The sequence below is a fragment of the Chanos chanos genome, chromosome 3 (assembly GCF_902362185.1).
Source record: "Chanos chanos chromosome 3, fChaCha1.1, whole genome shotgun sequence".
NCBI classification, from domain to species: Eukaryota; Metazoa; Chordata; class Actinopteri; order Gonorynchiformes; family Chanidae; genus Chanos; species Chanos chanos.
In genome coordinates this window covers 21,442,079-21,469,331 of record NC_044497.1, presented here as the reverse complement: position 1 = coordinate 21,469,331, position 27,253 = coordinate 21,442,079, and the positions used below count along the sequence as shown (strand labels likewise).

The following is a 27,253-nucleotide window of genomic DNA, read 5'->3' as shown; positions in this document are numbered from 1 at the left end:
CTGGCCAAGAAGGGGCCTCCTCTCTCTGTGGTCCTTCTCAAGATTTCTCCCATTTTCCCATTTCCCTTTTGGGTTTTTGGGGAGTTCTTTCTTGCCCACCATGAGGATTAAGTCAAGGGGTGCCATCCTGTTTTGATTTTGATTGCTGCGGCATGTAAAGCCTTTGAGACTGTAAACAGTGATATTGGGCTCTAAATAAACTTGAAACTTGAAGAACTTTCTCTCTCTCTGTCCGTGTTTTTTGGAGTTAGCAGTAGTTTTTGGCGTGGGCTATAGCCAAACGAATAATGGCCCAAGAGTTATTCAGTAAAACTGCTGGTCAAGCATCTGGCCGAGTCGGACGCGTGTATCATTACAACAAGATGTCGGTGTGTCAGCCATTATGTTTCTTCAAGTCGATTCATATCATTGTGGATGGCCACAAGATAAAAATGCCCATTCTGTTTGCAACATAGGACTTTGATTTCACTAACTAGTCGTTTCATTTACTACACATTATTGAAAAGTGATCACTATATTCTCAGTCCCGGCGTCACGGTTGGGCATTAGGGGGCCTGGCCCACCCGGGAGTCACTAGTGTCCACCATGGACGAGCCTGTTTGCGTCACCAATCACCAGTCCTTGCTTATATGCACAATATTTTTTTATCAGTAGGCTACTGTTATCAAAAGTCATTGTTTTGTACAAACATAACTCCTGAATAGAAATAAACATGTGTTTGGTTTGATTTGAAAAATACTAATAATAAATAAACGGATTTGATTGGTTTGTCGATAGCGGAAATTATCTGGTTGTGCGCTTCAGCTCGTTAAAAGTTTTTACATACAGTTTAAGCAGAGAAAATGCTTAATCAGTATTTAAAATATTTCCCCTCTGACTACATTCTCATTCTCAGGCTTTTGGATATAGTTAGTGCTGAACGAAAGCTATAATTGTGGAAGGTTCTGAGTCTCTAGCTGTCAATATTTCCCTTCTGACTACACTTCCAAGCTTTTGGACATATTTAGTACTATGGAATAGCTATAAATGTAGCAAGAGTGCTCCTACTTTTATTTTTGCCATCTCTGATGTCGTCAAGTTCCTTGAGTGAACCAGCTACCTTTTAGAGGTGACCATGATGCTCTTGACTGTATGGCTGATTCTGCGCAATGGTGGTTGTCCATAGGCTACATAGGTTCACGATCAAGTAAAAACTCTTAATAACATGTTAAGGCGTAGGAATTTAATGCTAATTTGAAAGATAATAAATGTTATTATATAATGAGGTTGATCACATTTGTGCCTCCCTGAAAAAATATAATTCGTAAATTTGTGTCTGGCGCCGGGTCTGTATATTCTGTAGTCGCCTCCACTGAGTCAGGTGAGGGAGCGAGCGAGACAAAACTAGTGTGGCAGCTGGATTTCCCCTGCAACCTAAATTATCAAAATAAAGCTTAGAACCTTCGTTTTTAGCTGTATGTGTTAATTTCCAGTAAAAAACCCAGTCGAAAGTCATTTACTACACATTACTGCAAAGTGATCGCTATATTATGCAGTCACCCCCACTGAGTTGGCGCAAATTACTGTTCTAAAATAGTAATTCATGTTTCCCTAGCGAACTGCCGGAGTGTTAATACATCAAGATTCGCGAGCGCAGCATCATTGGAATTTAAGATTATTCCCTTCAACTGAAGGATACTTTTCTGTCTTTACTGTAAATAGTTTCTGTTTGCACTGCGAAACAGAATCTTACAATTTCTAAAACATTTTTTTCAGTTTCTGATTGTTCAGTGTCCCCCAGTTAAAGGGGGGTGGTGGTGGGGTTCAGACAGTTCGTAAAACTTAGTTTAGTCAAAAATAAAAATTAAAAAAAGAGAAAGTGAGAGAAGAAAAGTACAGTATGCCAATATTGAATCAATTTGATGCTTTGAAGGCACAAAAATTGCATTGCCAATGAATATTAGGTTAGAAAATCGGACGTTAAATCGGACATTTGCCCGATTTAACATGACTTTCAGTATAAACCACGCCCACTTTTGGTCTACTATCTGAATACAGATACAGAGACAGATAATTTTGTTGGTTGAACAGATACAGATAATGATGTACACCTCTATGAGTTACCATGTCTGTAGTCTGTAATGTGTCTGTAGTCTGTCTGTAGTCATAAAAAATCAGCATAAATTCCTGCTCTGGGTGTACATGGGTAATTGTGTTGGATACTATATTAACTAATAACTAACCTTTAAAAACCAACGCTACACATAAGCTGGTATGTGTTGAAGTAAAAACAGGGCCTAAGAATAACAGTCTCAGTTTTTGTTCAGTGTTTTTCATTTTCTCCCCATTTTTGAAAACCTAGTTAGCCAAGGAGTTTTACAGGCCAGTCCCTGACACAGTCAGCACTTCAGCTGAAGTGAAGAAGCCCAGTATACACTGCCACAGACAAACAGGCACCCAGCCACCCACTTCTTTTCAAAATCTCATGTGTGCAGCATTATTTAGTGACATAAAGTGCTGGGCAGAGCAGAATGTTACTCATGTGGTGATGCTTCATTTGTCCCCATGGTAATCTGCATGGAAAAATAATGATAGTAAAAATGTGTACTTTCTAGATTGAGTCTGTGACCATCTGTTGAATTACCTGTCCAGAATGTCATTAACAGCTGTGCAGGCCAAACCTGCTGGTCACTTCTTTCACCTCTGCTCCTTTTTAACATATCTTTACTCTTCTTTTTTCAAAGTCTCACTTTCCTTATTTTCTTCATTCTGGCAACTCATACAACCATTTATCTATTTTTCATTTTCACCATGCAACATTTCTTATTTTCTTCCTCTCTTATATGCTGATGAGGAGGACATGTCTAAACTTGGGCAGCAAAACTGGCATGTCAGACAAACACCAGTGAGATCTCAGACAAGAGAAATATGAAAGAGTTACACTGCCTGTGTGTGGCACCATGATCTCTCTAAAGCCAGCCTAAACCAAATGCCCCTCTACAATCATGAAGCAAGTAAGAAGACCAGAGCAGAGGGTTCAGGACTAGACCATTGTCCAAGAGGAATGACTGACTCTCCACCAAGAACAAACCTGAGGTAGGGCAATATGTGTTAACATTGCCGTCTCGCTTCCAGTGGTAAAAACCAGCAATGCAGTGCTTCCACCGTGATTTTTAAATTTTATAATTTTCCAAACTAGATTAGTCAATTTAGTCTAAGTTATCATCTGCATTCTGGTGTGTTCAGCACCAAATTACCAACTGGCTGAATGACCAAAATACATTTAACTGCAAGCAGTAATTGTGGAGTGCCAAGCATCTTTGCTGAACAGTTATGAACATTTCTGCTCCTGCATCAATTTTATGTCTCACTTCTGGTTCGAGTGTTACTGTCATACTGACTGCAGCTGAATGGAGGTGTAATGATAGAAAATAATCTGATACAATGTCTTCTGACAAACATGGATGTAGTGTTTTATCCAAATCAAACAATGTGTTTTATCACTTATGTTCTTACGTCTTCCCCAGAAAATTGTTTTGAGCATCACAGCCAAACAGTTAAGATTGTCAGTAATCAATGGAACAGCCTGAAAAAGGACTGAGGTTCTCAATTAAATTTCATAAGATTAGATCAATTTCAAAAGAAGCTAAAAATGTTGTACTCAGAAAATTCAAACTGGCAGATCACTGAAATGGCAGATTTCACAGTACTTGAAAGGGACTGAGACATGCACTCTTGTGAAAATTTCACATTCACTAGTCTCTATTGTGGCCTCCATGGAATAACAGGATAGATGTTTTTGTGCAAGATCTCTGAATATTGGTGAATCGACACTAACCAAAATTCAGGCAAATAGACAGGACACTAAAATTTCTGTGCATTAGTTTGGCATAGCTCATATCTGGTTTTCAGAAAAGATAAATAAATCAAGCACTTCTTTGTGAATAATAATAATAATAATAATAATAATAATAATGAAGCCTGTAGGCTTCTGTGGTTGGTGCTAACCATAACATAATGAAAGTGCAAGGCACTCATCCTTGAACTTCAGAGGGCATTAATGAACTCTGCTTATGCTTCATCACAGGCCTTGGACACCTTAATTTTTGTCATGAATTATCTTGCCATGTTACCACTCAGGTCAGAGAGAGATAATTGCTGATTAAATTTGCTGATTATCATTTATTAAATGGAAGCCTTTTCTGAGCATGCAAGTGATTATCAGGTAATATACATTTTGGTAGAACAGACTGAACAGATTAATGGATTTCACAAAGCCCTTCACAGTGGAAACACAGACCCCATCTATAACCTAAGAAGAGATCCTGCACACTTCTGTATGACCATTCTGAGGAACACCGAGGGATATGTGGTCAATGAACAGAAAATCCAAAGATGCACGTGACCACCTCTCACAGCGGAGAGTGTTCACAATCCGCTCAGGAAGCTGATGAAAAATGCCATGGCTTTTCTGCATGAGATGACTTCAGTTCTAAATTCCCTGAGTAACACTGCTCGCTAACACTTGGAAAATCCAAGCAGTAAACGCTCATTTGTGAGTGTATCAATGCAATTGCACTAACAAAAGAGCACAGATAAAGAGACAAAGAGGAAATAAAGCAAAGTCACTCACAGGGGGTGCTGGAAATTTGAAGAGTGAAGAACCCCTTAAAGCCAGAAACTTTGATATATACATTCGATCTTGTACTGAGTCTTGTTCCTTCTCCTCCACCCAACCCATATAGATAATCTACCAGAGAAAGAAAGAAGAAGAAAGAACAGATTGTGATGGTGGGGATCTGCTAACCTCCACACAGTTTTAGCTAAGGTCAGCACAACTCTTGGACACATCGTCTGAGCAAACATTTTGTCAGTGTATAAAGATATCAGCCCAAGCTGTCAGCCTGTGTGACACCTTGTCATTATGATGAGTGCTCTTGTAGTGACATTCTGAATGGCTGCATGGTTTGTCAGTTTGAGTTTTGCCTCTCTTTATCTGTCACGCTGAATAAGAGAAACTGATTGTTTCAAAATAATTTGTATATTCTTAAATAAATGATCCAAATAACAAAATCAGACCAGGCGCTTTAATCAGTAAAGTTCCCATTTATTTCAGAGTTCACTTTTTTCATGTATTTGACAAGTAACCTCATGCTTGTCTTATGAAGCAGTATGTTTAAGCATGCTTTTGATTTCCTAAGCAAGACACAGTGCCAAAATGAAAAGATACTTCTACTTTAGAGACAGACAGACAGACAGACAGAATGGGTAGAAAGAATAGAAGAAGTAGAAAGGATACCTGTTGGTTAACTTGAAAATTTCTGTTTATCTTCTTCATCTGTAAAAGAAAATGTTTCAGTTTTTAATAATGTTCAATGATATGGCTCTTCTGTTTTGTAGAATTTTTTAACATGATAATTTGAATTCTTGATATCGCCTTGCTAAGTATGTTATCATACTCGAAAGGTTAAGATCAGAAACACTCCAGAGAGAAGGTGACAGGCTCAGCTGCAGATTGTGTTATAACAGATATCTGACTGAAAAATTTGTCCAAGCCTTACAAATTTGGCTTTTTTGAAAGTTGGCTAGACAAGGAGGACAACACAGCACCTCAATGCAGGGATATCTGAGAAATACACTGCAAAGAATCAACAATTCAAGTGTTACCAAGTCTCTGATTCTCTGATCCAAAATACACTCCCAGCACCTAGCTCAGGGACATATCTTTATTCTTTTCTTCCTGAGTCCACCATCAGCATTCCAGTCCCATTCATGGAGATAAACAGGTTCCAGGCATTCCCGGTACCTGTCAGCCAGTTTTTGCTATTGCTATTACATTACATGGTTACATCTGAATAAGAGATACTCCAAGCAGATCAACTATATGCTTTAAAAATGATTGACATGGCCATTCCAACATCACACAGCTGGGGCTATACAGAATTTGAATACAATCACATAACAAGCATGATTAAAAGAGTGTTTAAACAACCAGGGGCCAAAACTTGATCACACACTTCTGCTATCCAAAAATATGCTTTTGTCAGTTACTTACATTGTGCTTTGTGAGAGCAGAAATGTTGGTTGCTATTGCCTGGAGCCAGTCTGCACACTCATCACCACTGGGAAACATAATTACCCCACTGTACACTCCATCCACTGCAATTACTTGAAAGGCATTTTGCCTAAGGAGATGAAAATGTATTCAGACAGTATTATTCGTAACACAAAATAACACAACAAACTTTACAAAGATTAATTTTGTTTACATTTACTATACAGAAATCCTGTGTGTCATATCTGAATGTCCACTAGCACTGCAAGATCATTTTGGCAAGTTTGGCCATGACTAACACTGACTGTGGCAGTGAAGTGGTCACTCGCCAACAGAGAGTGTAGAATTCACCAATAGCCAATAGCTATGTTTGCGCCACCCGTTACATTGGACATTATGTGGGTTACCACGGCAACATTGTCACTAGCCATGGGAAAGTAGTAACATGTAGTGTGTTCTTTTTTTCTGTTCCTGTGATAGTTGTGTGTGAAAATAAATATGAGTTCTCCACTCATATAAATCTTTAAACGTGTGTAGAGTTGCTTTTCTCTCCTCTTCCACACTAGTGACCCCTATTCACTCTCGGATGTCTCTGGAGTTCTTGAACGTGTCAACCAACGCAGTAGCTCTGAAATTACCCGAGTTTTCGGAGCAAAATGCTGCAGCATGGTTTGCACGGACTGAAGTACAGTTTGCCCTCAGGGAGATAACAGTGGAGGACACCAAATATTTCTACGTGGTCGCTTCCCTCAGCAGCTCCGCTGCCACACAAGTGGTGAGTTTTATAAAACACCCACCTGCTCACAACAAATATACAGTACGGCAAACTCACCTTAAGGACACTTCTGGTCTGACGGAAACAGAGCTTGCCCGTAAACTCATCTCTCTCCCATGGGCTTGGTGACAGCAAGCCTTCTGCATTGATGGACCACATGCTCTCTCTGCTGGATGATCACAATCCATGCTTCCTCTTTAGAGAAATTTTCACGAAGCAGCTCCCAGAGAAGGTTCAGCTGCCCTTAGCGAATAGCAACATAACTGACCTACGTCTGCTGGCTAAAGAGGCTGATCATTTTTTTTCCTAGAGCAGAAAGTGTTTTGCTGCCACCTTCCCCTCAACCCTCACCATCTCCATCTCAGACAGCCGATATCCATCCTGCCCAACAGCCTCAGTGCCCCAAGCCTACAGTTTTGTGCTATTACTGTGGGAGGTATGGTTCCAAGGCCAAAAAGTGTGTGCCGCCATGCAAGTTCAGTGAGTTGGGAAACGGACTGGCCTCCACTTGTTAGCAGCCGTGGGTGCTGGCCTTGCCAAAGGGTTGCTTTTCATAACTGACTCCATATCCGGTCGTTGTTTCCTATGTGACAAAGGCACTCAGGTTAGTGTGCTTCCAGTTTCAACCCTCACTAACCCTGATACGAATGGACCCGCCCTGGAGGCAGCTAATAGTAGCGCAATCCCCACTTTCGGTAAACGTACTCTGACACTCTGTTTTGATGGACAGTGCTTCACCTGGGAGCCAAGGTCTCCACTCCCCTCCTCAGTGCAGATTTCCTCCGTGCCAACAGTCTCTTAGTTGATGTGGGGAACTGTTGACTTGTCAATGCTGAAACATTCAGTTCTCTGGCCTGTGAGCAAAGCCACACTGTCACAACGCAGCTCTCCAGTGCCTTTGCACCCACCGATGATTTTTCCCACCTCCTGATGGAATTCACAGACCTTACAACACCCATCTTTTCATCAGTCACCACAAAACATGGAGTGGAACATTACATATCCACCATTGGTCCACCTGTTTACGCCCAGGCCTGGTGTCTGGACCCTAACAAATTAGCCGTTGCTAAGGCAGAATTCGACTCCATGGAATGTCTGGACATCATTCACCAGTCAAACAGCCTCTGGGCTTCACCCCTGCACCTGGTTCCCAAAGCCAATGGTGGCTGGCAGCCATGCGGTGACTGCAGGTGCCTGGATGACATAACCACCCCAGACTGCTACCCCATCCCACATATTCAAGACCTCAGCCCATCTGGTCTATTTTTCCAAAAGTGGACCTCGTCCGCGGCTACCACCAAGTGCCTGTTCACTCTCAGGATGTCCCAAAAATGTCAGTCTTCACCCCATTTGGCCTTTTTGAATTTTTCCACATGCCATTTCGACTGAAAAATGCTGCGCAGATGTTCCAAAGGCTGATGGATACTATGTGACTTACCATTCCTGTTTGTCTACCTTGACGACATATTGGTTGCTAGCACCTCCAAAGCGGAACATGTGTCACACCTCCGCCTCCTCTTCCATCGCCTCCGCCAATATGGGTTAATTATTAACTCTGCCAAATGCATTCACTTCCTGGGGTACCACCTCAATGGGGGTGGGGCACGGCTACTATCATCCAAAGTGGAGGCTGTGCTGAATTCCCCCCCCCCCCCCTCCCTCACCACCAAGGCCCTACAAGAGTTCTTTGGTATGGTAAATTTTTACCATTGCTTCATCTCCCATGCCGCTTGGCTCATGCAACCCCTTTACGGAGCACTAAAAGGTAAGACTGCTAAGCAGCAACTATCTTTGATGGAGCAAAGGACCCACTCGTTCACAACCACCAAACAGGCCCTCGCGAAGGCGACACTGCTTGCTCACCCATTACCTGACACCCCCATTGCCTTAACCACAGATGCCTCTGATGTGGCCATTGGAGCTGTTTTCGAGCAGTTGGTCAAAGGGGTCTTGGAGCCTCTCGCCTTTTTCAACAGACAGCTCCGACCTAGCAAACGGAAGTAGAGCACTTTTGATTGTGAGCTCCTAGTCCTCTACCTGGCCATTCGTCACTTTCACTTTCTCTTAGAGGCTTGCCATTTCACAGCATATGTGGACCACAAGCCATTGACATTTGCCATGTCCAAGTCATCTGAACCATGGTAAGCTTGGCAACAATGCCACCTTGCATTTATCTCTGAGTACACCAGAGACATTCAGCCTTTAGCGGGGAAACACAACCTGGTTGTTGACTGCCTTTCCCGTGCTCTAACTGGGACCGTCCAGCTGGGAATTGACTATGCACGTATGGCCATGGACCAGGTTTCGGACCCGGGCATCCTGGCCCTCAGTACGGAGGCTGCAGGCCTACAGCTGGCTGATATACCTTTCACAGAGGTGGGGGCCACTCTGCTCTGTGACATCTGTGCCTCACAACTGTGCCCGATGGTACCTCAGTGCTGGAAATGGCAAGTTTTTGATTTAATCCACAGCCTCGCACACCCTGGCAGAAAACCCACACAGCATATCATTGCAGCTAAGTTTGTTTGTCATGGCATGAAGAAAGATGCCCGTGAATGGGCTAAGACCTGTGTCGACTGTCAACGTGCAAAAGTCCATCACCACATTAGGGCCCAGTTGGAGCCCTTTGCAGCCCCAGAACAACGTTTTGACCACGCTTATTTAGACTTCGCTTCACTCACCTTTTAACAATGGTTGATAGAACCAAGAGGTGGCCAGAGGCAGTTCCACTGTCATCCATGACTACAGCTGATGTGGCATGTGCTTTCATTGGCACTTGGATCGCCCACTATGGTATCCCTTCAGACCTGTCCTCGGACTGGAGGCCCCAGTTCACCTCTGAACTCTGGTCTTCTATCTGCCAGGGTTTGGGTGTTTCTCTACATCGCACTGTAGCGTATCACCTGCAGGCCAACAGGCTCTGTGAGCGTTTCCACCACTCACTGAAGGGTTGTCTCAGAGCCAGTATGCAGGGAGACTCTTGGGTTTACAGGCTTCCATGGGTGATGTTGGGGCTCCGAACAGTGCCAAACATAGACCCCTGCTCATCCTCCGCTGAGCTTGTGTTTGGCCAACCACTACATGCCTCAGGAGACTTCATCCCTTCATGACTGTTCTCTGGTCGGTGGAAGACCAGTGCTCCTCTCTCCTGGATACCGCCTGCAAATTTCTGCCAATCCCCACCTCACTCCATAGCTTCCTGCGCATGCGCGTTCCTCCTGACTTGCAGACATCACAGTACATGTTCATTCACCATGATGCTCATTGGGTACTGGAACCTGAGGACAAAACATTTCTCCGCCGTTGAGGTGGCCCAGCCATCCCGCAGGGGTTGTCCCCTCCTCCCAGCACCTTCCTGCCGTCCTTCACTAAGAGTGGTTCTCCCTACCCCCTCCACAGAACCGGATGGCCTTCAGCCACTCCCCTCCTCCCTGCCCCGGTACACAGGAGCAGTTCTGGGCATACTATCCATGTGCCTGACCGGTTAACATGGCTTGTACTTGTGAATTCTGGGGGGAAGTGTGAAGTGGTCACTCACCAACAGAGAGTGTAGAATTCACAAGTAGCCCATCTGTGTTTGCACCACGAGTTACATTGGACATTATGTGGGTTTCCGCGACAACGTTGTCACTAGCTGTGGGAAAGTAGTAGTGTGTTCTTTTTTCCTGTTCCTGTGAGAGTTGTGTGTGAAAATAAACACAAGTTCTCCACTCATATAAATCTTTAAACGTGTAGAGTCACTTTTCTCTCCTCTTCCACAGTAGCTTAATAATTTATACGTCTTGCACTTGCACTAGAACTTAAGTTGTCTTGTTGTTCATGTGCTAGCTGAACTTTACCTGTGCTGGAGTATATCACTCATATTTGAGTACAGTACAGATTTTGTTTTTTATGTCAGTGTTCTGTAGAGTCCTCGGTAAGTCTTATATGACAGTCGCTAACAGTAACAGTATGAGTCTGTAACAGCAACAGTGAGTCATTTTTAGAGCGTCACTCAACTGATTTGACAGAAAAAACTGAGAGAAGCCAATGACTTTTTGACCAAACGATTTGAGACAGTTTGTGTTGTTTAGCATATTGAAGGACTGCTGCATTTCATCAGATGCTGTGTTTTCCTGCATAGTGTGTGTAAGGTAGAACAATCCTCTTATTAAGCAAGTAGGAATGAAAACACAGTGATCTGCAGTTTTTCTTTTGTTCACCTAAAATGCCACAACATTTGCACAACTCACTGCATATTTATTAGTGAGTAGTGTGAGGAATGGATGACACCTTGTTTGCAATTCATTATGACTGATCAGTCGTCATTCACCTGCAGTATTCAAGTTTTAATTTAATTTAATTTAATTTAAACTCATTCACCTCAATGAATTTTACTTTGTTCAAAAGGTCATGTGAAAAGCTGTCTGTGCTATATTAAAAACACAAAATGAAGAAACAAATCATTAAGACAGGGAGGCTGAAGCATGCAGTTTGCTTTTGTAGACTGATTGTGACTGAAAAGCGAGAGTTTGGAATAGAAAAAGCCACATGAACATTAGTTTGGAGGCTGACCTGAGTTTAAACCTGAGTTTAAACCTGAGGGCTGACCTGAGTGTTTAAACCTAAGGGCTGACCTTAGTATAAACCTGAGGGCAGACCTGAGATACAACCTGAGGGCTGACCTAAGTGACAACAGTGGCTTTGTGTGGTGTTTTTAAATTACATTTGCAGTCAGACCCTTATATCTCATGGTAGACAGTTTATTAGTGTAGCAAAGATAGAACACTGAACATATCCCAGAGTACTAAAATATATACACAGTGATATTATGAAATAGAAAAACAGAGATTTATGGAACAGGTACCTGCAGACATCAGTGCCAGGGACGTACTGCGACAGACGAGAGTGCAAGAGAGGAATCAGCCTTAAATCCACCCACCGTTTCTCCCATCGCAGGCCTGGAGACGTTGGCCAAGATGAGCAGGACAAGGTATCCTATCAAAACACCATACCAAGATCTAAGCCACCATATCCCAAAAGGTCTGTCACCAGGGGGGCAAATCAGGGGAGGGAATCACAATTTTTAGATCTTAGTAAGAATCGCTTTATTATTAAATGAATGAAAAATAAAATTATGTTGACAGAGTGTGTTGCCAAATGTAACACTGCTCTAAGCTGTATCCAAGCAACAGACACGTGTCTTTCAGCTGCAGGGAATCAGGGATTTTGAAATTCTACTGAGAGATTCTCAAAATTGTTATGGGAGGAGACAATTATTTATTTATTTATTTATTTCGAGAATCCATTTTGTACAAGTCTATACAAGGGCAGTCCAACTCCTTATTTGGTTTATTAAGATTCATGTAATTTACTAACTCAGTAAACATATTTTCTGGTGTCACTTGCTCAATTTCATAGCCTTAGGCTGTCATTATAACCATTGGACTGTAAAACATACCGTATTATTCGGATGGTAATTTAAATGCAGGCCACTATCACACAGTGGGGATGATGTTCCACTACTCTGGTCACTCGGTACACCTAAGAAACAAATACATCTCATTTATCTAACACACCTCATCTTAGAGACAAACACAATGTCTCACATTTACCCAATACATCTCACCTAGGAGACAAACACATCTCACCTAAGAAACAAACACATCACATTTACCTAACACACCTCACCTTAGAGACAAACACAATGTCTCACATTTACCTAACACACCTCACCTTAGAGACAAACACAATATCTCTCATTTACCTAACACGTTTCACCTTAAAGACAAACACAATATCTCACATTTATCTAACACAGCTCACCTATGAAACAAACACAATATCTCACATTTACCTAAAACACCTCACCTTAGAGATAAACACAATGTCTCACGTTTACCTAACACGTTTCACCTTAGAGACAAACACAATGTCTCACATTTATCTAACATAGCTCACCTATGAAACAAACACAATATTTCACATTTACCTAACACACCTCACCTTAGAGACAAACACAATATCTCACGTTTACCAAACATATCACACAAAAACACTAACAAAGTTCACAGATAGTCTTCTTGTAAATGTGAGGCTGAGGGAAATTGTGGAAGGGCAAATGCATGATGTACAGCCTGCAGTACATCCTTAAGTCCAGCTGCAAATAAGTGTTATATTTCAGTGAATCTTATGCAGACATACAGGTGCAGTCTTCACAAAGTGGTAGCTTTAGAAAGGCAGGAGTCCTCTTCAGAAAGGACACGGTCAATGTCACTTCTTCCCCGGCATTTCGCAGGACTTGAACCTGTTTTAGAAAAGACATATTCACATAGAGGTGCTTTCCATTAGGCTACTGTCTGCTATACACAACTGTAGAGGCAGTTATGTGGGACTGTTCAATTACCTACCTGATGAATGTTTTTGTAAAGAATAAAACCTTGGGAATGCCTTTTGAATACCATAATATATTTTGTATTATTATTATTTTACCCTATAATGATCAAAGATGCACAGTTGTAGACGTGTCATGTTAAAAAAAGTGGGGCATTAATCTCTGAGTGTGGTGAAAGGCTTAGACCATACCACTTCTTCATGGCGATAACTCCTCACATTTATCCCATTGATCTGCAAATAACATTTAACAGTATTAACATGGAAGATGCATCTTTAGACTTGCCCATTGGTTACACTGTATTCATGGTGTATGTATAGGGAGTGTACAGGCTGTAAATACATTGTAAATACATACATACAAACATACGTACATATATATATGTATACACACACACACACACACACATATATATATATATATATATATACAGTATGCATCCCATCCCCTATTAAACATTCCATTCAGCACTCTGCTCAACACTCTACTGGACTACATCCTTCCCTGACAGATGTTTTCTTTAGATCCACAGCATATTTTTTTATTGTTATATGTGTGAGAAAAGATAGAGGTATATGCTATACATTAGCCCACTTTACCATCCATCATACAGACAGACCAAATGAGTCGTTGACATTTTAACAAAAAATTCATCTCTACCTGGAGGATTCCGTCTCCTATAAACAGCAGACCGGCCAGCTCAGCTGAAAAGAAAAGAAAAGAAAGAAAGACAGAAAGAAAGAAAGAAAGAAAGAAAGAAAGAAAGAAAGAAAAAAAGTATTTTACAAATGTCACAAATAAACCAATAAACAATGTGGTATCACAGGAGGCAAAGGGGAAAATTTGAACAGCCTACCCTTCTGTTCTTTTGATATTTTCGATATCACAACAGGGATTTTGTGTTCTGCACCTCCCTGTTGATAAATACATGAAGTTCAAAGAAGTTTGAACATTTTTGACCTTTATTTACCCCAGATGAATTCATGTGTGGAAGCATACTCAGCATACACTTTACCTTGATACTCAACCCAAAGCCTCCAATCGTCTGCCGTCTTATTGTTACAGTTCTCTCCTGTAAAGAATTTAGAGAAAGATTAACAGAGCGGTTGAGTATCCTTCCACATATACTGTACTGTGAATTGAATGACAGTGCTTGGTATTATGTGTCGGGTCTGTTATGACAGTTAAAAGACAAAACTCCAAAAAAGGTGTAAAACTGAAATTCTCGCGATCCACTTTGTGACATGATGTAGAGTATGTAGTAATATTCATGAGACAAAGTTCATAATAAAAAAGCACATTAAGAATCTTTAGAAATGTTTATGATCAAACAGCAGTGTTTCCCTTCACTGTTGTTAGATGTAACTCAGGTTACATTTAACAAAGCTACACAACACATTCAATATGTACAAAAATACAACAGCTTTAAAAACAAGTCACAGCTCTATCCAAAAAGAAACCAAGTGCAGCATGGCTAAGACAGCTGTGCTACGTTGTCTCTTTTTTTGTCTGCGTTTGCCATTCCTGCTGCAGCATTTTTCTCAAGTTATAGTCTATTTCTGACTTTCACTGGCAAACCAGAGAACAAAAAATTACTGTATTTTTTATTTGTTACTTGTACAATCATCTGTTTTGTCTATGTCCAGGTTTTGTCTCAGAGATTTAATAATTCTAGAATTAAAAAGATTAGGGGGAGCCTCTGGCATATGTGTGAATGTAAACACATGGCATCACCTTGTTTGGCTTATGTATGAAATGTAGTGAACGTAATAATTAATGAGCCATGCACAGTGTAAAAGTATTGGCTCTTCTTAAGTACACAGCCACACTGACCTGAGGACAGACAGAAATGCAGGGGACAAGTCTGGGTTAACAGCCTGAGTACACCTTAGAACCATGGGCGTTACTGGCCTTTACTGATTCAGTTACAGTGGAAGAGGGCTTTGGAAGAAAACAGTCACTGCCTTTGTAGGGATTTCCACTAAACCCCGGCAGCATCCCTTTCTCAAGGAGGAAGTACTAGCTGAGGCTCCTCATTAGCAGTCTGAGTGAATGACAGTCATGACTGGCAGTATCAGGCCTACACAAGCCTAAAACTTGGCACTGAAATCTACACAGCAAGGAAGCAAAAGGCAAAGGCTGCAGTGAAGCACGCTGAGTCACAGCCAGTGCACTGGTCGTGATGGTGACTTAGAGCCTGCAGGTGAAACCTTGCATTCAGGATGGTCCATTTTGGACAAGATGGGAGAGGATGACGGATTCTAGTACATCATGAGCAGAGCAGGAAAAACCAGCACAAAACACTGTACACTTCTCACCTGTGATGTTCCTCTGAACCCATTCATACTGTTCTGTGAGGTTTTGACAGACCAAGACCCAATCGCAGACCCACTGAGTAAAATAAGATTTATTCAGAACCAAAAATCAGAATCCAAATCTCAAGAACAATCCAGAAATCCAGAGGGCAAACAAATCCAAATCGTAAGGCAAAAACAGGTCCAGGTAAACACGGTCAAAATTACAGATCACAGGAGGCAAACACACAGACTGGCAGAGAAAACAAAAGGTCACAATCTGACAAAGAACAGGTGCAAACACAGGACTTAAATACACAGAACAATGAACAGCAGAGACAGACTATTGGAGGAGACAAACCAGGTAATAATAGGGATCAGGTGGGGGGCGGGGACAGGAGGCACAGGGACAAACAGAAGCACATGGCAAAACCAAAACAAACAAAAGCACAACTCGACAATACACAGGATGGCCAGCAGGGCGGCCAGATTCCCCAATCCTGGCAGATATACTGACAGTACCCCCCTCTCAACGGACGCCTCCAGGCGTCATGGAAGATGAAGCTGGATGTTGGTGGTGGAAGTCTTGGATGAGTGTGGGATCCAAAATCTGAAGGGCCGGAACCCAGGACCTCTCCTCAGGACCGTAGCCTTCCCAATCTACGAGGTACTGGAGCCCACGGCTTCGACGACGGACATCCAGCAATCGGCGCACAGTGTACGCCTCTGACCCATCAATGAACTGGGGGGGTGGGGGGGGTTTGGGGGCAGGACACAGGGGGTTATGGATGAATGGCTTGATCCAGGAAACGTGAAAAGTGGGGTGACTGTGCCAAAGGGTTGTAGGAAGCTTGAGACGGACTGCAGTGGGGCTGATGACTCTGACAATGGGGAAAGGTCCGATGAACCGAGGGGCCAACTTGCGGGAATCCACTCTGAGGGGAAGATCTCAGGTGGAGAGCCACACACGCTGCCCCCGGCGATACAGAGGAGCCTTGGAGCGATGCTTGTCAGCCTGGTGCTTCATCTTAGCTGTGGACCGAAGAAGGGCAGAGCGAGTACGCCTCCAGGTTCGACGGCAGCGGCGAATAAAAGCCTCAGCAGAAGGCACCCCAACTTCCTCCTCCTGGTCGGGGAACAGTGGAGGTTGGTAGCCAAGGGAACACTCGAATGGGGACAGGCCAGTAGAGGAGGACGTGTGGGAGTTGATGGCATACTCTGCCCAGGGTAACTGTCGACTCCAAGAGGCAGGATTCTGGGAAGCCATACACCGCAACACCGTCTCTAATTGTTGGTTAGCCCGCTCAGTCTGGCCATTAGTCTGTGGATGAAAACCTGACGACAAACTGACAGATGCACCAAGAAGTTTACAGAAGGCTTTCCAGAAGTTGGATGTGAATTGTGGGCCCCTGTCTGACACCACATCAACAGGTAGGCCATGCAGCCTGAACACATGTATCATGAAATTTGCTGTTTCTTTGGCGGAAGGAAGTTTTAGGAGAGGGATGAAATGTTCTGATTTGGAGAAGCGATCCACAACAGTGAGGATGGTAGTGTTACCCTCTGATGGAGGCAGACCAGTGACAAAGTCCAGGGAGATATGGGACCAGGGTCTCTTGGGAACGGGCAGGGGTTGTAGCAGGCCGGCAGGTGGCTGGTTGGAAGTCTTGTTCTGGGCACAGACCGAGCAGGCTGCGACGAAGTTGCGGATATCTTCTCCCATAGATGGCCACCAGAACCGCCGACCAATGAAGGCCTGCGTGCGTCTGACTCTAGGATGGCAGGACAGCTGGGATGAGTGACCCCACTGCAGGACCTGTGAACGGACAATGCTGGGAACAAAAACACGGATAGTGAGGCACTGACTGGGGCCTGCCTCATTCAATTGGGCAGCACGCACAGTGGATTCTATGTCCAACTGTGCAGCGGCCACGAGGCAGGAAGAGGGAAGAATGGTATCTGGTTCTTGAGACCTTTCCGGAGAGGTGAATCTTCGAGAAAGAGCGTCAGGGGACAGGAGACACAGGGACAAACAGAAGCACATGGCAAAACCAAAACAAACAAAAGCACAACTCGACAATACACAGGATGGCCAGCAGGGCGGCCAGATTCCCCAATCCTGGCAGATATACTGACACTGTTCTACTAGGGCAGAGACAGAGTCAGCAGCACAGCCCTCTGTGCCTTTAAAAGAGGAACTCATAAACATATTCTGAACTGCTGTCCAGGCTAAAACTTTGTGTTGAATTTGCTACTGTTAGTGGCATCCAGTGTTCATTTCTTTTCTTTTCGTAGCCCTGATATCGGCCACAGAGACTCAAAGCATTCTACAGGAAAACCTTGCCACCTTCACTCAGCTGCACCTGAGAATTCTCTTACCCTTGTTAGTGAAATGACTACATCAAGGACACTATGAATCCAGCTGCCAAAAAATGGAAACGTCCATCTCCAGGAAGAAACAGACTTGTGAGTCAAAAGGTCCTTCACTGTGAGATCACACTATGGGGTGATTAACAAATACCTCATACTGAATGACAGCAAAGCGAAACTTTTCAGGTTCTGTCCCAGTTGGAATCCATGCTGTATTATAAAATAAGCAACAAGATGGCACCCATTTACACAAACTCACCCAATCAGAACCCACCATTGCCCATTAAGCTAGAGTATTACCAGTTCAAATGCACTCTTTACACTGCACTCAGTTACCTACAGACAGGTTTTAAAACCGGTCATCCCCTTTTCACACTGATTGAACAAGAGTTTTACACCAAGGGAAGTGAAAAACATTTAAAACAGACTTAAATATTTAATTGGGTTCAAATAGAACATTCCACCCATTATCAATCCGATGTACGAACAGTGATATAAAAATGCATTAAAACAAACCACGGAGAGAGAGATTGGCAGTAAGTCAGTGACATTGTTCGTAGAGGTCACAGACTGTTTAACAGGATAGAATTTCACCATACTGTTTCACACAATATGCAAACTGCTCTGGGTTATGTTCACTGATAAAATACACACAGTAACAGAGACATGGCTGCAGGTAAGTTGAGGAGTAAGAACTGTCATACAGCCATAATTAACACTACCTCATGACTTCCTTACATTTACATTTATTCATTTTGCAGATGCTTTATAGTCATGGAGGGCTTTGCTGCTGACTCTTTCTTCGCCCCAGCAGAACAGTGTGAATGAGCTCAGAGATCATTATAGATCATAGATGAGAAAATCAAATGATGTTAATGATGTTCTGTGCAATCTTATTATTTTATCTGTAGATGCTGTTTATGTAGAGAGCGTTTATGATGTGAGTTACTATCATATATGTACTTTACTTATAGCAATGATAGGAAATACTCAGCATGTTGGTGAAACATCATCATTCATGTAAACGGATACTGCAGTCAGAATCAAAACCCTGCTACTTTAAACTAAATGACATGATTAAATTACGAGTTTACTTGTAACATTAAATGTCACAAATTACATGTACATTTGTTCACTTAGCAGATGCTTTTATCCAGGCAGAATTCAAACCAAGTCACCCAGGATATTCACTGCAAGTCTCTCGTAGTGCTTTGTCTATCTGCTAAAACATACAAAACATGAGGTCATTCAGGTGAAAAGCTAACTGGTGGAAAGCATAAACAGCGTGTTTAAAGCTGTTTGAAAGAGAAAAGAAGTTGGCACCATTATGTCAACTACCAGAGAACAAAAATAATTCCTGATGTTAGAAATTGTTGTTCTATAGATTTTGTACAGAAAAGTGTCTCTAAAGCATCTCACGGGATTTCCAAGGTGCCAGAGTCAGTCTGTGTCACTGTCCAGTCACTGCCCTTGTGTAGAATATGCCTCAAGTGCCAACAAATACTACAATAAAGTTCAAGCTGTAAAATTATGCATCTTAAAAAGGACAAAACAAGATGATCTCATCAAATACCCAGGCCTCAGCTAGATAAAAGTCAAGCTGTTCTGAGTGGGGCTTCATACAGCGATTGGTAAACTATTCAGAATGACGGAATGATGTGCAAACCATTCAGAATGACGGAATGATGTGCAAACTATTCAGAATGACGGAATGATGTGAATGTAGCAAACAGTCTGTGTGCACTATGTGTACTGTCATCTGAAACAGTTCAAGCAGAAACAACATTGAGAGAGTCTGTTGTGCCATGCAGTTCTAACTCACACTGGAGTAGAACGGTTCCCCAGACACACAGATGACGTCTTGCTCCTGTATGGTCAGTATGTCTCTGGCTAAGTGCAGGCGAACACTAAAAGGCTCTTCATTACCTTCTTGAAGCAGAAAAATCCCAGTCTTTATCTGAAAGAAATAAAAATCAAAACAGAAAATTATAGTTTGTATCTGAAAGCAGTCAAAATCACAGAAGCATGTCACTGTTTGCCTCAAGAGGAAGATACCTGGCCATGAGTTTGAGTCTAATTAACTGACTGGAATCCATAACTGTACTGGTCTCACAGGAAGCTCATCCTTACTACCCATTTAACAATTACCTCCTTACTTACAATTACATCCTTACTTACAGGCCATTTAACAATTACCTCTCTGTTATTCAATATCTGACAACACAATCTCCACAATAAGTTATGTCAGTAAACCAAGATTTTAAATTGTTTTCGGCAGTTACATTTTGGTGAGTGTCAGTACTTCTGTTTCAATGGATAAAAACAACATCACCCGTTTGAAATCTCCTGTTTGAATCTTTGTTTGCTTGTTTGTTTGTTTTTTCACCCTATGACAACTTCAAAAAATAAGGCCTTCATTTTTTTTTTTTAAAAAAAGGATGAATGTTGAAGGCATATGAAATCTATCTAGTTTTACATGTTGTGGTCCTTGCAGAAATGTGTGATGAAAATCTATTGAAAAAAAGCGCAGGTAAGTTTTAATGCACTGCCACCACACCCACAACACTCATCACATCTCAAACCTACAACACTCCACACCACAACACTTACCACACCCTAAACCCACAACACTCCACACCACAACACTTACCAGACCTCAAACCCACAACATTCACAACACTCCACACCCACAACATTCACAACACTCCACACCACAATACCCCAAACCAACAACACCCCAATAACACCCCAAAAGTACAACACGTGTGAATCAAAGAAAACAACAGCAAAATACATGTTAAATACAAACAGCACACCCACAACACCCCAAATGTGAATCAAAGAAAACAGCAAATATGTGGGAAAGGTGCTTCAAATTGACAATTAGAAGTGAAAAGCCTTAACTCTCAGACTGACAAACAAATTATCTTAACAACATCAAAGATCGACTGAATCCATCTCTGGACGATGTTACTAATCCAGAGTGACAGTGTCACAGGAACAATACTGTGCTACTGCGAAAGACTGCTGGAGCTGTTCTGAAGAAGAGAGAGAGAAAAAAAAATTCCTATTTCAGAAGTAAACACTGATTTGTAGAGGCTGGTTTGTTAATCTTTGACACATTGTCAAGTGTGAGATTTGAACCCTGATCTCAGAAACCAAGGCTGAAAGGCTCTACTGATTGAGCCACCCTCTGGTACAGAACACATCCAAATGCACAGGCTGCCATAGAAGTCAAGTTTTAATGAAAATCCAAAGTAAGCACGATACTCAAATCATATTGGGGGGGGGGGTTATTTCAGAAAGCAGGTTTAGTGAAAACTCTGAGTTAGTTAACTCAGGGCAAGTAGTAAACCTCCTACTAGAAGAGCCCTATGGCTTTGTTTTGCTAGGAGAATGAAGCCAAAGAACTCTTCTATTAGGAGGTTTACTACTTACTAACAAACTCTGTTTTCGCTAAACCTGCTTTCTGGAATACCCCCCTGCGTTCAGTAGCAAAAGACTAAACAAAGACAGACACAGTAAGGGCAACTTAAATACACAAATCAAACAAGACACAGGTGAAACACATTAACTAAATGACTAACAAGAGTCCTCAATGGCGCCATCTGGTGGCCAAAATCAGTATACAAGCCCCAAACGTGACACACATCATCTGTTTAGTGTATTTTTCATTCTTACTCTAACTGATCTCTTTTTTATTTGTACGTGCTAATGAAGCCAGAGGCCAGCAGATGCTGAGTTATGTGTTTGTCCATTATCTCCCCAAAGTTTGGTTCTGTCACTCGTTAATTAGATCTGAAGTAATCTTCATTTATCTCAGAGATAAATAGATGGATTCACACTCTACTTTTCATAATTAAAAAAAAAAAAAAAAAAAACCAAATGTATGTGAAAGCTGTGTTACAGTTGTGTCGCAGTGGCTTCACTAATGAGAATTAAATGGCCGAACACACTGTGGTTATGCAGGAGCTTGACTCTCAGTGTTTACAGTTTGTCCGTGTGTCTCTAGATTTATCATTATCTCTAGATGTCTTTGTTTACAGCTTTATCATCTCCATGTTATCTTTTCACATTGGTCTATACAGTTACCCTTAATCCACATTTACAGTCTGCCATAACCTGACATGGTCTTAATTACAGTTATATATATATGTCTAACCCTGTTCCTCTTGTTTCCCTGTTCCTCTCATTTCCCCTCTCTATTGGTCAATTTTGATTTAATTGCCTGTTCCTCTCATTTCCCTAACCCCCAACCCCCCCCCCCCCCATCCCGGCTGTCTGTCACGCCATGTCATTCTCATTTCCCTGCTCCTCTCGTCTCCCCCTCTATTGGTCAGATTTAGTTCACTTGTCTGTCATTTCCTGGTTTTCTAGTTCAGCCTTAGCCTTATTAGTCCAATAATCCTGTCTTCAGTTAGTTTTGACTTGTTTAATTGTGTATGAGTACTCCTTCTTTTTGCCTAATTCTTTGTCTGGTATTGTTTGATGTTCACCCTACTTTGCATTTGGTCTACCCAGTCTGCCTGAAACCTGCTTCCTGTAAGTTCTTAACTCCATCTCTGTGGATCTAATGGCGCTTTTCCACTGTGTGGTAACAGCTCAACTGGACTGGACTCAGCTTGCTTTTGTCGCTTTTCCATTAGGCAAATCTGGTATCTGGTACCTGGTATCCAATACTATTTTTGGTATCGCCTCCGTCGAGGTTCCAAGCGAGCTGAGTAGGTACCAAAACGTGACGTGACAACACTGCAGACTACTGATTGGTCAGAAGAGAAACGTCACAATTACCCGATATGCAACACGGGATCCTCGAACATCTTGCACAAACCCACTGTTTTTAAAAACGCTGAGTGATTGTAGCGATGTCCTGTATTGCCTATCCTGATTTTACCTAAATGCATTATTATCACTGATTAAATGGCAACCCGCAAAAGCACGCCGTGGTCGGAGGTGCAGACATTCCTCAGTTTGGTTGCAGATGACAGGGTCCAGCGAGAGCTGGATGGGTCAACTCGTAACAAGAAGGTGTACAAAGAAGTGTCCGAATGGTTGGGAACACACAGCTCCCAAAGGACATTTCAGCAGTGTAGGGAAAAGTTAAAAAAACTGAAAAGTTATAGCCGACAAAAGTTCTTGTCGGCTATAAGACGAATACATCTTATAGCCAACAAGAATTTTTGGAGCTTGGTTCTCTTTGTATATACAGTGCATTAGACAACCATCAATTACTGTCGGAGATAGTCAGGACACCGCGGTCTAGCAAACCAGCTCCCCCGACAGGAAGAGCCCGGCAGCAGCATCGAGACCGTAAACAAAGGCAAGGGAAGCAGCAAGGCTTTAGGGCCAGGCTAACGCCCCACCAGCTATCTCTGCCTAGCATTTTCCTCACCAACGTTTGGTCTCTGGTGAACAAATCGGACAAACTGCGACTTCGGATCACCTCACACAAACAGATTACGGACTGTCATATCATAATTTTCATAGAAATGTGGCTGAATAACTGTATCCCGGACAACATTATTGAGCTAGAGGGGCGCACTGCCCTCAGGGCCAATAGGACAACAGAGGACTTGGGTAGGGTCAAAAGTGGCAGTCTGTGCATTTATGCAAACAATGCACGGTATACGGCAGCTGTTATGACTGGAAGTCATTGCTCTGTTAATCTGGAATACCTGATAATTAAGTGTGGGCCCTTTTACCTGCCCAGAGAATTCACATCTACTGTTATCACTGCCGTCTATGTACCTCTGGATGCTAATGCTATGCTAGCAATGAAAGAACTACAAACTGCTATTAGCAAACAACAAGCCGCACATCCAGATTGATGCAGATGATTTCAATCCCTCAACCTTAAAACTGTGCTCCCACAGTTTCATCAGAATGTCTCCTGTCCTACCAGATGAGACAATATCCTGGACCATCTGTACACAAATATTGCTGAGGCCTACAAGGCCACTCCCCTCCCCAACCTGGGACAATCTGATCACCTCTCTCTCCCATGTACACAACTCTCATCAGACATGTGAAACCTTCAGTTAGGATGGTGAAATTTTGGCCCGAGGAGGCGGACTCTGCTCTACAACCGTTTCAGCATACAGACTGGAGCCATTCTGGACTCCTACTTGGACACGGAAACATACATCTCCTCTCTTCTGGACTATATCAACACATGCATCAATGATGTCACAACCCACAAAGAGATAAAGACCTTCCCTAACCAGAAGCCTTGGATGAACAGGGAGGTTAGACTCCTACTGAAGTAACTCTGAAGAAACACATAGTAACTCTGGATGGCCTTTCTTTTTCATCATGTGCAGCAGTAAAAGACCTTGGTGTAATTATTGACTCCAGTCTTTCATTTGAAGCTCATGTAGATAACACTACCAGGATAGCCTTCTTTCATCTTAGAAATATTAACAGGATAAGAAATGCATTGTCATTTCAAGATGCTGAAAAACTAGTTTTCATTGCTTTCATTACCTCTAGGTTAGACTATTGTAATGCCTTACTGTCTGGATGTTCTAACAGGTGTATAAATAAGCTGCAGTTAGTTCAGAACGCAGCAGCCAGAGTTCTTACTAGAACCAAAAGATATGACCACATCACTCCTATCTTATCCACACTACACTGGCTCCCAGTCAAATCTCGCATTGATTATAAAATCTTACTATTAACCTATAGAGCACTAAATGGTCTTGCACCACAGTACCTGAGCGAACTCCTGGTCTTTTATGATCCACCACACCTACTTCGATCAAAAGGTGCAGGCCATTCGTTGGCACCTTGAGTTGTGACGGCTACAGCAGGGGGCAGAGCCCTCTCTTACAGAGCCCCACAGTTATGGAGCAGCCTCCCAATTAATGTTCGAGACTCAGACACAGTCTCTATGTTTAAGTCAAGACTGAAAACTTATCTGTTTAGCCAAGCCTTTTGCTAACAGCTCTTTACTAGGCAAAGGAGCAGATCTGGAGGGTTCTCGGGCATAGAATGTTTGGTGAACTGGGATGTTTGGATGCTGTCGCCCCCCTACTCTAACATGTTCACTCAGGTTTGCTGACGGTGGAGTGGGTGGCCGCCTTGTGTCCCAGAGTGTCATCATGTCCGTCATCATGTCCCTAACCCTACCTTCTAGCTCTCCCTTTTAGCTATGCTGTAATAGCTAGTCTTGCTGGAGTCCCTGCCTGCACTCGGCACACGATGTACATTTTCCCTTAACCAATGAACATCTAACAATGTCTCTCTCTCTCTCTCTCTCTCTCTCTCTCTCTCTCTCTGTCGAGCCACATGTGCTACTCCTGAGATACCAGTGATCCTGACTCCTCCTGCCCTCTGGACCGATCCATCCTGGTGTTATCATCTTTCATCCCCCTGTCAGCCTCCTGTCAGCATCGCCATCCCCTTTGTTCATGCTCTGAATTTACTTGCAATTGTAACTGCCCGCTGGGTCGGCACCTATTGCACACCTGTCTGGCCAAGAAGGGGTCTCCTCTCTCTGTGGTCCTTCTCAAGATTTCTCCCATTTTCCCATTTCCCTTTTGGGTTTTTGGGGAGTTTTTTTCTTGCCCGCCATGAGGATTAAGTCAGGGGGTGCCGTCCTGTTTTGATTTTGACTGTTATGGCCTGTAAAGCCCTTTCAGACTGTAAACAGTGATATTGGGCTCTAAATAAACTTGAAACTTGAAACTTGCTGAAGGCACATGACGTCGCTTTAAGATCCGGCAATGTGGAGGCCTACAGCTAATGCAAGGCCAAACTGAAAAAGGGCATCAGGAGTGCCAAACAAAAATGCAAACTGCTGATCACGGAGCATTTCAAGAACAACTCCAATCCCAGACACATGTGGCAAGGCATCCAGATCATCACCGATTACAGAGGAGTGAACGCAACCCCCCTAGCCAATGATGCCTCCCTTCCTGACGAGTTCAACAACTTCTATTCTCATCTTGACTGAGAAAACAAAACACCAGTCATCAAAACTGCCCCCCCCCCCAGACGACAAGCCCCTCAGACCCTCCACTTCTGCTGTTCAATCTGGACTGAGCAGGGTGAGTGCACGCAAAGCTGCTGGCCCAGATGGCATCCCAGGGCATCCCAGGGCCCTGCACTCACACTGGCAGTGACAACAAGCGACAAAGCGACAGGAAGTAATTCATTTCCAGTGGTCACTGGGCGAGACTGAGCGACAGTCGATCAATCGCGACTTGGCGACAAAAAAAGTTGAGCAACATTCAACTTTATGCAAATGAGCAGTGACAGGGACAAGCAACAGCCAATCAGAGGGGAGATGTGTTGCTCTTATATTCTTTCACTGTGGAATGTTTTCCTAAACTTTAGTTACTATATTAGCATTTTGGTTCCAAACGTTGTCTCTGCGCATGAACAGCGCGATTGTGAATGCTACTTTGCGGTCCATGGTGAAACAGTAGTGGTTGAAGCAAGATCACACTATTTATAGGAAAATAAATTACCTCCAAAAACATATTTTTCTTCAAGAATGCACCTGATTTGTTCACGCATATACTAGGTGATATATTAATAGGTCAGCCTTTCACAAAATACAAACATACAACTCCACCGTGAATATAGCAAAGATGACATAAATGTAGCATATAGATAAATCTAACATAATATATATATATAATATTTATTAGTATATACTTTTTTTTTTAGGAAAATTGATGCGTCTCCTGTCAATACATTTGTAGCCCACTTCCTCAAAACTACATTAGCAACGCCCACAAGCTGGCTGCAGGTGACAGCTAGTTGACTACAAGCGACAGAGACACAGCGACTTGGCGACAAAAAGTCGTTGCCGGTGTGAGCACAGGGTAAGGCATGCGCTGGACAACTGTCCAAGGTCTTCACCAACATCTTCAACCTGTCACTGGCCCAGGCTGTTGTTCCCACATGCCTCAAGACCACAACCATCGTGCCAGTACCCAAACAATCCACTTCAGGGAGCCTGAACAATTTACTCCCCATAGCACTCAGCCCTATCATCACCAAGTGCTTTGAGAGACTTTGAGAGACTCAAGTCCAGCCTACCTCCCACACTAGATCCCCACCAGTTTGCCTATCGTCCCAACAGGTGAACTGAGGATGCCATATCCACAGCTCTTCACTCCGCCCTGACCCACCTGGACAATAACAACTCCTACGTTAGAATGTTATTCATTGATTTTCGCTCCGCATTTAACACAGCCATCCCCTCCAATCTGATCACTAAACTTAGTGACCTTGGCATCAGCACACCCCTTTGCAACTGGACACCAGACTTCCTAACCAACAGACCCCAGGCTGTTAGGTTAAACAACGTCATCTCCTCCACTCTGACCCTGAACACCAGCATTCCACAGGGCTGTGTGCTCAGCCCACTCCTCTACTCCCTCTTCATCCATGACCAT

At 42.9% G+C, this 27,253-nt stretch overlaps 1 protein-coding gene across 1 annotated transcript in view; it reads right to left on the bottom strand.

The window, feature by feature from the left end:
* sntg1 (syntrophin, gamma 1) overlaps positions 1 to 19,983 on the bottom strand; it is a 32,393-nt gene extending 12,410 nt beyond the window's left edge. The window contains exons 1-12 of the mRNA XM_030767652.1: positions 19,960 to 19,983; positions 19,669 to 19,803; positions 14,198 to 14,254; positions 14,039 to 14,096; positions 13,843 to 13,886; positions 13,374 to 13,415; positions 12,993 to 13,095; positions 12,250 to 12,332; positions 11,656 to 11,786; positions 6,035 to 6,164; positions 5,279 to 5,317; positions 4,613 to 4,729 (exon numbers count right to left, since the gene is read on the bottom strand). Of these exons, the coding sequence (XP_030623512.1) occupies positions 4,613 to 4,729; positions 5,279 to 5,317; positions 6,035 to 6,164; positions 11,656 to 11,786; positions 12,250 to 12,332; positions 12,993 to 13,095; positions 13,374 to 13,415; positions 13,843 to 13,886; positions 14,039 to 14,096; positions 14,198 to 14,254; positions 19,669 to 19,803; positions 19,960 to 19,983 (963 nt within the window). The remainder of the gene's footprint in view (positions 1 to 4,612; positions 4,730 to 5,278; positions 5,318 to 6,034; positions 6,165 to 11,655; positions 11,787 to 12,249; positions 12,333 to 12,992; positions 13,096 to 13,373; positions 13,416 to 13,842; positions 13,887 to 14,038; positions 14,097 to 14,197; positions 14,255 to 19,668; positions 19,804 to 19,959) is intronic.
* Positions 19,984 to 27,253: the final 7,270 nt, after the last annotated feature.